General features: G+C 35.5%; 1 protein-coding gene across 1 annotated transcript in view; it reads right to left on the reverse strand.

The window, feature by feature from the left end:
* Positions 1–626: 626 nt before the first annotated feature.
* trpc4b (transient receptor potential cation channel, subfamily C, member 4b) overlaps positions 627–14310 on the reverse strand; it is a 38370-nt gene continuing 24686 nt past the window's right edge. The window contains exons 3-10 of the mRNA XM_053507922.1: positions 10015–10351; positions 8300–8439; positions 7245–7558; positions 5846–6041; positions 5519–5710; positions 5073–5114; positions 4887–4976; positions 627–3947 (exon numbers count right to left, since the gene is read on the reverse strand). Of these exons, the coding sequence (XP_053363897.1) occupies positions 3426–3947; positions 4887–4976; positions 5073–5114; positions 5519–5710; positions 5846–6041; positions 7245–7558; positions 8300–8439; positions 10015–10351 (1833 nt within the window). The 3' untranslated portion in view covers positions 627–3425. The remainder of the gene's footprint in view (positions 3948–4886; positions 4977–5072; positions 5115–5518; positions 5711–5845; positions 6042–7244; positions 7559–8299; positions 8440–10014; positions 10352–14310) is intronic.

Here is a 14310-nt window from a genome sequence, read left to right on the forward strand (position 1 = left end):
AGTAAATCTATAGATTTAGAGCAAGCTGCACCATAGAGTAATGTACTGTATAGCTTATGTAAGTGGTAGAAAAAGCATATAATGTGTTTTCCAACTTGATAAAAAAAAAAATCAACAATAATAACAAAAACAGTGCAGTGCCTCCTTTTATAGTCTTAACAGTGTAAGTGTGTGGCACAATCTCTGCTTCTAGGTTCTTTTTTTTTTTTTTTTTTTTTTTGAAAGTACCAAAAAGTTTTAATAAAATACGCTTACAGGTTGTAGGCAGAATATAAATCACCTCAACTGGATAATTATTTAGAGTAACAAAGTGGTATGTGAAAACATCCTCACCTCAAATGTCACTGCAAAACCACATGTTTAAGCATGAAGATAAACTGTATAACATCTGGAGTACCTGCACGTTATTCATCCTAAAAAGGCAACAAGAGCTAAACTAACCCTGTTAAAACCTAGATCTTGGGGACTGTAAAAGGACCGCTACCAAATATGGATCTTTAGTATGTCTACAGTCTCACAGTAAGAGTCGAGATGTGTGTGTAAAACATGATCAGACATTAGACTGGAAAAAACAAATTAAAATATAATCACAAACCCATTTCTTGATCATATGATGCAATGTTTATTAGTTTTTATTGAGTATAATATGTAATGCATAACATACTAAACCCAGGTATAGTTCATAATGCTAAATGGATCGGTGTAGACTAACTTTCAGGTGTTATACAGTGCTACAGTTGCTTAGAGAATATGAGCATGATAATATAAGGGCACAAAAGATGAGCTTGATATATTCAGTGTAGATTAAATTAAATGCACGATTTTACACCGAGGCCTGTATTCAGAGTTAAGCCCATGTAGTGAGGATTTAATACTAAACCTGTGCACATCTGTACTCAGTCCTCAGTACATAGCTTCATTTCACTTGCATATAGCTATTCAAATCAACTTGTGCTGTTTGCATTAAAAGTTATAACTGCAATAAGGGCCGAAAGCTACATTGACTTTAAACAGCATTATATTCAATATAATGTAAAACTGCTTTTAAGAAATACACAATTATATGAATTATCCAAAATTATAAGAGCAGCTGCAACACTTTATTCAAAACCTTTCCAACGTTTTGGTGTTGTGTGCTTTACTGGACATCTAGTTCAACATGTAAGCTATTCATATTTTCTATATTATTCATTTATTAATTAAATATCTATGCCGCTTTATTCTGTGTACAGGGGTGTGTGGAGCCTGAATTCTATCCCAGAAGAATTAGGGCACGAGTTGGGGTACACTATGGTCAGGGTGCCAATCCATTACGGTACACACATAACGGGCAATTTGGAAACTCCAATTAAAACTAATCTGCATGGCTTTGGACTGCGGGAGGAAATCGGAATATCCGGAGGAAACCTGCCAAGCACGAACATGCAAACTCCATGCACACAGACCTAAGGCTGGAATCAAACCCTGATCCTGATGGTACAAGGCATTTCTCTTATTATTATTATTATTATTATTATTATTATTATTAATATTAAAATCTCTCAAATCTTGTTGTTCTTTTGGATGCTCTCCATCATAAGGAGGTCTCCACAGTGAATTGCCAGGTCTGCACAATACTAAATAAACCCAGCACTATGGCTACATTCAAATTTCCAGCTTAAAGTGACTTAATTCCAATTTTTTACTTTAAGGTGATATTGACCTTATTTTTGGAGGCTGTTTTTCGGGGTCACTTCCATATGTGGTTCTAGATAGGATATATACCTGACATTTGGTCATGTAACTTTAATGAGAATAGGTAAATCAGAAATACATGAGTTTAAGGTGCTTGGTGACGTTAGTCAGCACTGAGAGAGCAGGGACTTCATGGCAGTGCTAGCAACAGCTGATAAAACATCTAAAGCGAGGCGAGGCGTCTGGCTTTCTTCCTTCTTCTGCACCTCAACAAATACATCCAGCTAAGTGCTTGCAGTCCTCCAGAGCAAAATGCGTCCATTGTTTGAAATGAATGAGTGGTGACATAAACTCATGACATATTTTAACCCAGATGGGACGATCCAAAAATGTATCGACGAGAGCATGTGTGCCGTTTCAGGGGATAGATGCATCCACATTAGAGTCAGATAAAAGTCTGACTTTAAATGAAAATTATGAATGTGAATGTGACTAAAATAATCAGAATTGGACTGTAATGTGTACATTGTCTAAGATTGGCCTGCAACCCCAGTGGCCGGGTGTGGGGCATTGACTGGGACTCCACATGGCAGACAAGAAGCCTATTACACTGGGTGGGAACCAAATAGAGAATTTAAAACAAATTAGCAAAGATGGCAAACAAACATAATTATCCTAACTAGGACATGACAGTTAGGAACAGTCAACCTGAATGGATTCACAATTTGCTTGGCGGTCTGGGAAAATTGAGTTCCTGTTTCACTAATTTACTGTGACATTATACATACATACGTACATATAAAATGTGTACACAGTACATACTGATTACTGGGAAACTATCACATTTACTCTTTATGTTTATTTCTACTTCTTTATCTTCTTTATTTTTATTGTCTCTTTCTGTTCCACCGCAGTATATTTCAAAACCCATGATATCGCTTTTATCAGTTTTAAAGTGAAAGGAGTAGTCAAGAAACAACAGAAAAAAAAAATTTGCCTTAAAAGCTTGGCACAAGAACACCTGGCAACTTTCTCTGCGGTAATCTTTTAAAGTCAACTCTGAATACAGCTTTAAATATGCATTGACGTTGTTTAGTCTACATGGTTTATACATTGTATAAAGGTTACGGTGCAAAAAAAAAAAAAAAGCAGGTAGGTGGAGAACAAGTGGCTGTGATGAGCCAGTCTTAGGTGATGCTAAGCTGCATAATGTTACATAAGAAATGGTTAAAATTTTGTTTTCAAATGTTATTGCCTGAAAACATCTGCATCTGAATTTTTGGCAATGTTTACCCAGTCAACTATTCAAATGCTAGGAAGATGAAAAAATAAAATAATAATGACAGGAATAAAAAAAGGGGTTCTTTTATGTTTGTACATGCTAAAAAAAAGCATGAACAATAAGGCTTAATGAAAAGTACAGGGTATTGTTCCTGGATCAGGCAGCCTGCTTTAAATTTGCATGATTTACAAGCATTTTCTCACGAAGATGCACAGCATGTAATAGCATGGTGTTGGCCCTGAATTGTTGGATATTCACTCTTCATTCGTGTATATAGAACTGCTGAAGAAATAAATGCCACAGGCTTTGGCCTTTCCCTGAGACTTTAGATCAGAAGCACATCTATTTTCAGACGTATGCCAGTTCCACCTCATGGCCCGACTGTACCTCGGCATGCCTCGGCCCACCAGCATGAGAAGGGCCCTGATTCTGACCTTAAAAGGTGATCTCGCTCATCATCTCGCTCACATTATGTGTCTGTCGGTGAAGGAGAGCGGCTCTGATCTCCGGTCTCAGATGGAACTGGCTCTCGTTCCGCTCCTTCCTCAGACTTAGACACATTTCCATCATCTATAGGTCTCTGAGTCAGGGACTGTTCACATTTGTCCTCCTCTGTACAGTCAAATTGCTCAATCTCTGATTCCCAGTCTTCAAATACCGCATAGATGTTTGTGTTGGAACAGTGATTTGTCTTTCGCTTAGAGTTTTGGAACATACCGAAGTCAGTGGAAATGTCACTCCTGTGCTTCGCTTTGGAAGATGTTTCAGGCAAGGACATGACCGAGCCGTTGAGGAGGCTGCTCCGAGGATCCAGCACAGGTTCAGAGCTTACCTCGCATGGAACTGGCTTGATTTTGAACTGGTGTAAACAGCCCGGATGTGAAGATGCTGATGTTCCTGAAAGCATTTTGCGTCCACGCAGAGACATTCGACTGCCCTTTAGCATTCCCAGAACCTCAAAGCGGAAACTGGAGATATCCTGCTTCAACTCCTGCAGAGGAAACAAAGATTGAGTTGTGATCATTATGGGGCGGGTTTAATTTTTCTTAGTGATTTATCTTACTGAGCCCCTTAGGGGACATATGAAAAAAATATATTTTAGTCTAAACCATGTATAATTAACTTATCTATAAATAATGAAAATAATTATCGAGATAATCATAAAGGACTAATGCAAACCTGTGTGAGTTTGCAAAAAGCTTGTGTGAAGTTAACAACGTCTGTCTTCTGTATTATTATTGGTTACATGAATTATTCTTATTCTTTAATATTTATCATTAATTATGATGTTAATGTTTATTAATTTTTATTCATTATTATAAAAAATAGAGGATGAAAGAAGAACTTACTGTAAATTACCTCTATTAGTGATTATCTTTATTATTTGTAAAGATCTGGAAGTATATGTTGTTGCCAGATCTTGCAATACTGTCCCCTTAGTGGTTTAGTATTTTCCACAAGTGCTTATACTCACAAACAAATTTCCCATAGGAAATAATGTAAATGCAGATAATCTGTTTCAGCCACCCTGACATATAACCAGTATCACCTACTGTACTTCCAACACCATAATCATATTAGTACATTATAAAAAAAAACAATCAAAACATTTAGAAAAGATACAGTAATGAAGTGAAATATAAAAACAAATAAACATTAAACCTCACTTAATTTATGATTCCTCTTTAAAGGAATCTTTAAAGAATTCCTCTCCATTTAAAAACTGAAAGCGGCTCCCTTTTCCTCCTGCTACCGTCCTACATAGTTAACATTCTTGGGACTCATAGTGCTACGTCTTCACTTACTTCACTCGTTTGTATGCCAAAACTAATTTCTTGCAAAATTTCAGTTCTTAAAGCAAAAACTCCCAAATTTAAATCACTTTATGCTTTTTATTGAAGATCGCTCCTAAAAAGCGTTATTTTACTACCTTGAAGTTTTCTTCGGTGAGCCCCTCTTCTTTCTTGGCATCTCTGATCATAGCTGCTACATACCTCTTCACCAGGTTTCTCAGAACTTCCTGTTGAAATAACGACAGAAAAGCCAACAAAAAAAGTCATCCACTTCCAGATCAATATCAACAGCTACTGTTCTAATAGAAATGGTTTTAACGAACCTGATATTGGTGACTCAGTCGTACTTTTTCAGCAGCCCTCCTCTAAACGAAAATAAAAACTTGTAGTTATTTGCGCACATGTTTTCCATCTCTTATGGTGTGAAAATTGAATGGTGTAGTCTTTATTAGAAGGTGTTTCATCACTCCTGACAGGAACTGACAACTGGTTATTTACAAGCAGCTCGCACCCGCAGTTTTCTCATAAAGAGGAGTCACAGTCTAGCTGTCCAACCATTTTTCAGTTTGAAACATCTGATTAAACCCTGATTTGCCTGGCGTTTGTCATTTTTCGAACATACAAATGTGGATATGCAAATACAAGAACTCTGTTCATATATTACTTATTTTCCTCTGCATCCAATTACGATACCAGGATTATGATACAAATTATAAATAATGTAATAATAATGTTTTTTTTAAATCTCTAGAGTAAATATTCAGCTTACCCCCAACGCTCCAAACGTTTCTGTACTCCTCAACTTCCTTCCGAAAATATGAATTTTAACCCAGTTAATGAGGTACCACACGGATTTGGGGCTGGGGATAATGTTGAAAGGTGGTGGCAGTGTACCTCCTTCTTCGAAGTAGCTCATCCACAACTTAGTCCTGGCAAATTTCCACTCAATGTCAGCATGATCCTATAGCAAATAAGGACTTTGGTAAATCATCCTGGCGAACAGTCATCCTGTTCGAACTCAGCTCATTCAATAGAAGCAGGCAATAAGTCAAGGCAATAAAATGCATCTTGAGATAGGGCTTGCAATAGGACTTACTGCAATGTGCTGATACGAGTTGTTCATCATGGCGATGAGCATGTTGAGAAGCACCACCAGGGAGATGATGTTATACGTGCCAAACATTGTGGCTCCTACGAATTCTGTGAACTTGTGGTCAGGTTCAACGTTGGTCACGTACAAACTGATGAGACCGAAGATGGACCAGAACAAAGACTGCAATGTTTCAAACAACCTATAAGCAGAGAAATGAGTTAGAAGCAACCAACTCTGTAACTCTTTATTTTAAGGAACACATGATGTTTATAATTGTTTGGTAAAGTGTAATTTCTACCTCACCATCGTAGCCCCGTTGGAGGTGAGGTATGGTGGAGAGTGGCTATCTGGGCACTGGAGATTCTGTGATATGAAGCCTTTAATAAATATTCATGGATCATATCACTGTCTGCTAAGTAGTAATTCATATGTGGGAATTTCAACCACATCAGGCCCTTACGCAAAGAAAATATATTTCTCTATCAGAGTTGGGTATAATGCGTTACCGTGTAATTGCCTATGCAGGGAGCCTATGGAGTGAGCCTATGCAGGGAGCCTATGGAGTGAGCGAGGAGTGAAAACAGGTTGAGCCGCACGCCCATCAGAGACGCATGCCGTGACAGATGTTAATATTACTCGTTGCTACACTAACTGATACTAACTAATAATTAATTAGTTAAAAAAGATATTCATATTTAAAAATATATTCACAATATACAGAATAATATATTGTATTAATAGAAGACAATATCTTGAAAAATACATAAGGAATTGCTGCTTTTCATAATTTGATAAATATATTAAAATATATTAAATTATATTCCATTTGTTTATATATTTTTTACAATATGCTTATATGTTAATTTAGTTCGAGCAAAATGGACTTTATAGGCATTAATCAGAGCACGCCGACAAAGTAAAAGTGTGTGTATAATTCTTAAATATGCATAAAGCTTTAATAATGTTTTAATAGAACAATTATAAGTATAAATATAATGTTTTTTGTCTTTATTGCGCTATATATATATATATATATATATATGTAGTATATCCATACATGGTCCATTCATATATTGCAAAATATTAATAAATATAAGCACTAGTTTGTTACATATGTAAATGTATTATTTAATATATTGCATTAGATTTTACAATATATCGCCAATTTTTTTTTTATCTGTAAGGAAGCATATACTTTATACTAAACCATGATTCAATGAGACAACAGCTTAATGCATTATTAATCTAAATCTGACTTGTCATCAATAAGCCATGTAAAAGTCAGATTTGGACTTGATTTAGAACATGTAACTCTTAATGTGTTCCTTAAAATAAAGTGTTACCACCAACTTTAATTTATGCATTTGTTATTTTTGAGTTACAAACAGATAGATAGACGAACGTTGAAAAAGCATTGTTCTGATCTTTGCAGCGGATGCCCGTGCAGGTATGGTTTGTAGTCTCGTAGTAGAAATAGAGCTGGTTGAGTCCGTTGGCGAATGCCACAAGCACTAGGCAGTAGATGAAAAGGAACTTGAGGATGTCTAACAGCATTCGGCCCAGTGAGATCTGCAGCGGGCCTAGGTGGGAATTGGCGGTAAAGAGAGAGATGAGGCGTAGAGAGCTGAAGATGTTAGCGATGGCGAACACAGCCTCGGCCACCAGCGTGGGGTGCCACATTTCCCAATCGTCCCTGGACCTTGAGCCCTCATTGCACTGTCATGGGACAGAAAGGCTCGTGAATAGTATTATCATTTCTACCATTATTAGTATTAGTAATAAAGAAAGAAAGTAAATAGGTTATAATTGATTATATTCCTCACTCTTAAAATTTACTTTGGAAACATTGCTTGAGTATAAATATTTATAAGTTTTCAGTATACCGGAAATGTCATAAATATATATTATTATTATTATTATTATTATTATTATTATTATTATCAAAAGTACTACTCTAGTATCATCAGTATTAGTATAAATATATTATATTTAATATGATATAAATATCAATATCAGTTCTGACGCATACCTTATACAAACATTAGTTAATGTAATGCAGTTCCTCATTATTTGGTTATTAGATTTGTTCTGCAATGTAATTATTTTGTTATTGTTAATGTTGAGGATTGCCCATTGGTTACACCAACCAATAAGTTAAATATTATCAGTTAAGGGAACTGTGATGTAAATTGTTCCCAATGTAAAATCTGTGCTCCAATGTTTGCTTCACATACAGCAGTTTAAATTTGGCCAAAAGCAGTCCTGTTGACTGTTCTGGTCTATTTCATGCAGACTAAGCTGTGGTCGCGTCCTGGCATCTCGATTCTAATGAGCTCATGGCCGTATGTGGGCCAGATGAATGTGGTAAGTTTTGGGCCTCCACTGGGTCATCACTTATTCGCTATCTGGGTCACTAGCCTGCCAAGCGTTGACTCTGATTATTGTAACACAACATACCTTTATATATGCGACTAACTTCAGTGAAATGGTGGCCAAGTAAAGAGAGTTCATAACAAAATCCATAAGGTTCCACCAGTCGTGGATGTAATCCTGTAATCCACCGTCCCACATCTGTTTGATTTCTGTCCATATGAAACCTATTAGAAGAGCCAAAAGATTTACTGAATTAGAACCTGAACCCCTTTTAAAGACATTTTTATATAATAAGGCTTAAAACAACAAGATAAAGGGTTTTTATCTTGGGTGCGAGATACATGACAGTGTCAAAAGTATAACCTGAAGTTGATGAACTGTCAGATCCAGGGTTATAATGCAATGACTTATAAAAATTTACACAAGAGAAAAATTAAGCCTTAGGGATATTTTTTTTTTGTAAAAGTACTACAAATAAAAAAAAAATTAAAGGTTGATCCATTGTAGCGTATAAAATATGTGTGACAGAAATGGATTAAGAATTTATGAAAATAAAGGGAACTAATGAAATGATGGAACTGTTTTGTCTTTACTGTATTTATTGCTTTTATTTATGTAATTTGTATTCTTTTACAATTACCATGAATGCATTATTATTACAATTAAAAGGAAAATGTATATGTAAAAAAATGAAAAAATTGTGGCAATAAATTATGCAAAGAAATGTTTTCAGTAAATCCATGCTTCTATTATTATTTAAGAATTATTAACACTTCTCAAATAGCTTCCTGACAGCTTTACCTATGAGAAGTTCTATAAGAAAACTACTTATACTTATTGAAAACGATTCATCTTAAAATTAATTTTAAGCTAAACTTATTTATACTTATTTATTTTGTGACATACATAATAACAGCAATAATTGAAAATGATTTCATGTTGATTTAAAAAATACAACAACAGTGCTCTTTTATTTGTTTATGACCACAGTTAATATTTAAAAAAACAAAACAACAGTTAATTCTTGTTTTTCCTTAAATTTTATTGGCTAGAACTTATTCTCTCACCAAGTTGTTTCTTTTTATTTATTTTCGTAAGTAGAGGTAGAAGGTAGCACTTAAGGCGGTAGTACCAGCCACCTGCTGACTATTATACTACTGTATGGAACAGTGATTTTGCCACTCTGTAAAACACTCTTCAAATCAAATTCAAATTTTATTTGTCACGTACACAGTCATACACAGTACGATATGCAGTGAAATGCTTTTTCGACTACCAGTGACCTTAAAATAAAATAAAAGCTTAAACATAAGAAATAGATATGAATAAAGTTAACTGGTAAAATATACTGTACAAGTAAAAATAAAGATATATTGCAGTAAAATAAATATGCTAGAAAAATGAAATTACCTAGTAAAATATACTGTGCAAAGTAAAATAAAATAAAAATATACTGTACAAATGAGAACTGTACAAATAATACCTTTTAAAGGCTACAGTGAGCTCATACAAGCTCAGTACTTTTAATTAGTTAAAAACTTTAACTTTTAAATTTAAAGTTAAGTACTTTTGTACATTTTCTTACGTTTTTTTTCTACAATACCTGTACTTTTACTCAAGGACAGAATTTGTGTCCACCACTGCTTGTCAATGTTATTTATAAACCACAAAACTCTCCTAGCTGAAAAATCTAACAAAAAAATGTGCAAAAAAAATAGAAAAGTAAAAAAAAAAAAATTTTCATCTAAATGAGATTATGCCTGCTTTGGTCGTTCTAGATAATAAGGATAAAGCCTTACCTATAATCCATGGGAGGATCATCCACTCGACAGGGGTGGGCTTGGGACCTTGGTGGTCAGTATCCAGAGGAACGATGTGCCGCGAGGCCAGCAGGAGGAGGAAGAGGAAGGTCAGGTAAGATGCCGTATGACAGATGAACTTGAAGAACGGCTTGCGGATGAAGAGGCCGATACGGCTTTTGGGCGCCACCAGGTAGCAGATGGTGAAGAGGGGGAAGAGAAGACCGATGAAGATGCATGTGATGAATTTGCCAGCCCAGTGGCGCCTTCTCCAGCCGGGGAACTCATCGTACCATCGTGAAGCAAGGAGCTGCTGACAGTTCGGCTGAGCCACAAACTGATCAACACACAAGGAGAAGAAATGGGTAGCGTACTGATTTACATGTACACTCCATGATTTACTGCTGTGGTAAGGATGGAGAAGCACTTTAACCGGCAGTAACTCTGTAACTATAAAGTGTAGGTTTACCTCAAGGGTAACTAAGGTATCTTAGGGTTCTAGTTGGAGGGTTTTAGAATAATAGACTTGTTCTTTTTTATGGCTGCATGGTATTACAGATTGATAAAAAAAAATTGTCAAATTCATGAATTATAGAATTATACATTATTTCTTCCTTATTTACACCATAACATTAAACTGCACAACATTAAGCCCGATATCGTGCAACATTTTTTAGGCATAACAGCAGTTAAGCTATAATATGCCTGTGATTCATGTTGTCCATGTTAAATTCAACATCAAATTTAATTTGCTGCATACACAACCATACACGTAAGACGCCCCTGACCTTGTCTCTGGGTAAAGAATGGCTTGACACAAAGGAATGTGACACTTTGCATATATCGGTATGACGGAAGCAGTATGATTGAAACAAGGAGTATGAAATATTGAAAGATGTGTCAGTAGGAGTGTGATTGTCCATGCACAATGCATCTTTGCTAAATATGCATACTGTTAAGCTTCAAATTATAGAGTCTTGGCACAAGCTGGTGTCTGGGCTGAAGAGCTGCCTTCAGCTAAACAATTGACATGAATGCATGTGACTAGATAATGAAGAATCTGCTACAGAAACCAAACTGAGACTTCAGATGCTTAGAGAACTGAAAGTTGCTGATATCAAGTTATTTTTAATGTATTTATTAGCTATTCTATATTGTACAACAGACACTACTAGTCCACTAATATGATTGATCAAGTGGAGTTCCAAGAGTGCTTATATAGGAAAAACTTACATGTGATTGTAATGTAAATTTTCACTTCCTAGCTTGAAATGATTGCTAGAGTAGTTTTAGATGGATAGAATATTAACCCTGAAGAACATTCCAAATGTCCAGAAAAAATAAGGACAGTGATTACGCACTGTAGGGCTCATGTATAGTCAGTTGATATGAGTCACAAACAGTTGCAATGTAAACCAAAAGAATATTTACATGTTTATAGTAAGTGTGTGTATGTTTATATAAAAATCTAAATGAAAGTATGGGTCACTGGTACCAATATGGTAAAATAAGATTTAAAAAGAATAATAAGATAAAGGAAATAAATAGCAGGAATATAATATAAAATGAAATGCAGTACACTCATTGATATGTACTGTAATTCTACGAGGGTGAATCAAAAATTATCCGCACGCTGGCTGCAGAACTTATTTTAATTACCTTTTAGAAAAGACAAGTACTTATTTTTTTGATATAATGTCCTTGGTTTTTAATACACATTGTCCATCTGTCAACAAGCTTTCAGGGGGCCAAACAGGTGAAAGTCAGATGGAGAAAAATCGGGACTATAGGGAGGATGCTTTAACACCTCCAAAAGCAGAGACTTGACAGAAGTGTGCGGATGTGCATCTTCATGCAAGATCATGACGCCCTTGGTTATCTCGAAGTTTAGACTTCAGATCTTTAATAAGCGTCTCACTGTAACGAGCACCGTTAATTGTTGAGCCTTTTTCCTGCTAATGTTCCATTACCGGACCTTGAGAATCCCAGAAAACTGTAAGCACTGACAAATTTTCCATGTGATAGTTTATTTTTTATTAAACTTTTTGTGTTTAAGTACCAGTCAAGTCCTCCGGGGACAGTAGCCTTGAACAGAAAGCGCTGATAGGACAGTGCGGCAGATGTTTTAATATAACCAGAGTGCGGATATTTTTTGACTCACCCTTGTATTAATGACTAAATGTAAAGTGCAAATAATAACTGTGCAAAAACTGCAGTAAAAGTGACTGGGTCTATTGGCAAACTGTGTAAACCAGGTACTGTAGCTTTAGACACCTAAAGCTAAAGGATGAGAGAGTTATGTGGGTAGCACTGGGATGTACAGTATGTCACAGAGCCTTAAGCCTAGAACTCCTAATCCGTGTCCCCATGCCTCTGTTTTGAGGTGTTGAAAAGTTGAATTACCCTGAGGACAAAGGATTTTCTGTCTGTTAGTTAAGCAGCTTCGTGACAGAAGTCTTCCACTAAACACACACTTGATGACATCAACAGCAACTACGGCAGAGGATTCTTTTCAGGAATACCACTTCTGACTTAAACTAAAAAAGCTTATTAGATGACAATAAAAAGGACAATGTGGTTCAATTCTACCAGAAACATTATTAACCAAAAATTAGTCACCCTACGCCTTCAAGCCTACACTAGTTTGCATTATAAGCACCTACTTGCCTTGTAGAATACTACTTTATTTTATTACTGTACTGCCGTTATTACACATTGTTGACGAGAAAGGAGTTTTTCGAAAAAGTTCAAAGGTTAAAGCTAAAAATACGCTGATCAGCTTTAATGTAATCAATGATATTATTATTTCAGGTTGAAGCGCAAGTACATGTATATAAAACCTTGGATTGCGAGCATAATACATTCTTAAAATGTATTTGTAATCCAAAGTACTCATAAACAGGGAATTCCCCCATAATAAATAACAGAACCTCAGATGATTCATTCCACAATTTTTTTTTTTTAACTAATTAGCCTAACTGAATCTCTTTGGGCTGTGGGAGGAAACCGGAGGAAACCCACCAAGCATGGGGAGAACATGCAAACTCCATGCACACAGAGATGGGAATCGAGTCGAAACCAAACCCGGACCTGGAGGTGCAAAGCGACAGTGCTAACCACTACACCATAGTGCAAAAATTAACTAATCCTAGTAAAAATAATCAGTTTAACTTTTGTAATTAATATCTATTTGTGCAGGTGTGTGTTAACATTGAGCAGGTAGCTTATTAGTAGCTTATTTAAAAGTAGATTTTTAAACCCTGGCACATAAACAGTGGTGTCAAACGTATTTACATTTATTACTTGATTTGAAGTATAGATACTAGGGTTTAAAAAGACTTTAAAAGTTGAATTATCAACTCAAGCTTTTTACTCAAGTAAAATTACTGGTTTCAAAACTACTTAAAGTATAGAAGTAAAAGTAACGTAAGGGGGAAAAAAGCATTAAGGATAAAAGCTTAGGCTGTGCCACGGGCCTATATACTGCACTAACACCTCATAAAAAAAAAGAAAAATGTGTTGTTTTTTTTGTTGTATTTTTTAATGGCCATAGTGATTTTGGATACTGTATATGGCAATTAAAAAAGAATGCATTTTAGTACAATGCAAATACATTAAAGAACCATATATGTGTACTACTGAGCATTAACATGTTTTATGGAGAAGAAGATATGAGAACTACAGTAGTTGCCTATAAGTATTGTAATGGTGCAAAAAGTCAAACTTCAGAGGCATGTCATCAGTAACCTTTATTGGAATGTACAGTAAATGTTCATCCAAGCTTAGCTGCAAAAATTAGTATACCCAGGGCAGGCTTAATAACAATTACCCTTGTATGGTTGTCTACAATAAACATTAGTGCTGTCAGAATTAATGATTAATCCAAGTGATTAATAAAAAAAAAAAAAAAGGATTTTATCACTTATCACAGGACTTATCACAACCTTATCAACCGAAAATGCTATTTTATTTAAACGTCCTTGCTGGAGTGTGTGACGTGACGTGACGTCATGTGCAGGTGCGATGGATCGTGTACCAACCAATAGGGTGTCGGAAAATGGTATGTTTATACTTCTCATCCAACCACAATCAAATACGCTCCATCCGGATGGCGTGATTTATTTGGATGTTTTTTTTTTTTGTTGTTGTTTTTTGAATGACAAGCTAAATAAAATAGGAGTAATAAGGCTATTTTTGTAGAAAGTGGGAGTAGAAAGTACAGATAATTGCATGAAAATGTAAGGAGTGGAAGTAAAAAGTCGGCTGAAAAATAATTACTCCAGTAAAGTATAGGTA

The sequence above is a fragment of the Clarias gariepinus genome, chromosome 11 (genome assembly GCF_024256425.1).
Source record: "Clarias gariepinus isolate MV-2021 ecotype Netherlands chromosome 11, CGAR_prim_01v2, whole genome shotgun sequence".
NCBI classification, from domain to species: domain Eukaryota; kingdom Metazoa; phylum Chordata; class Actinopteri; order Siluriformes; family Clariidae; genus Clarias; species Clarias gariepinus.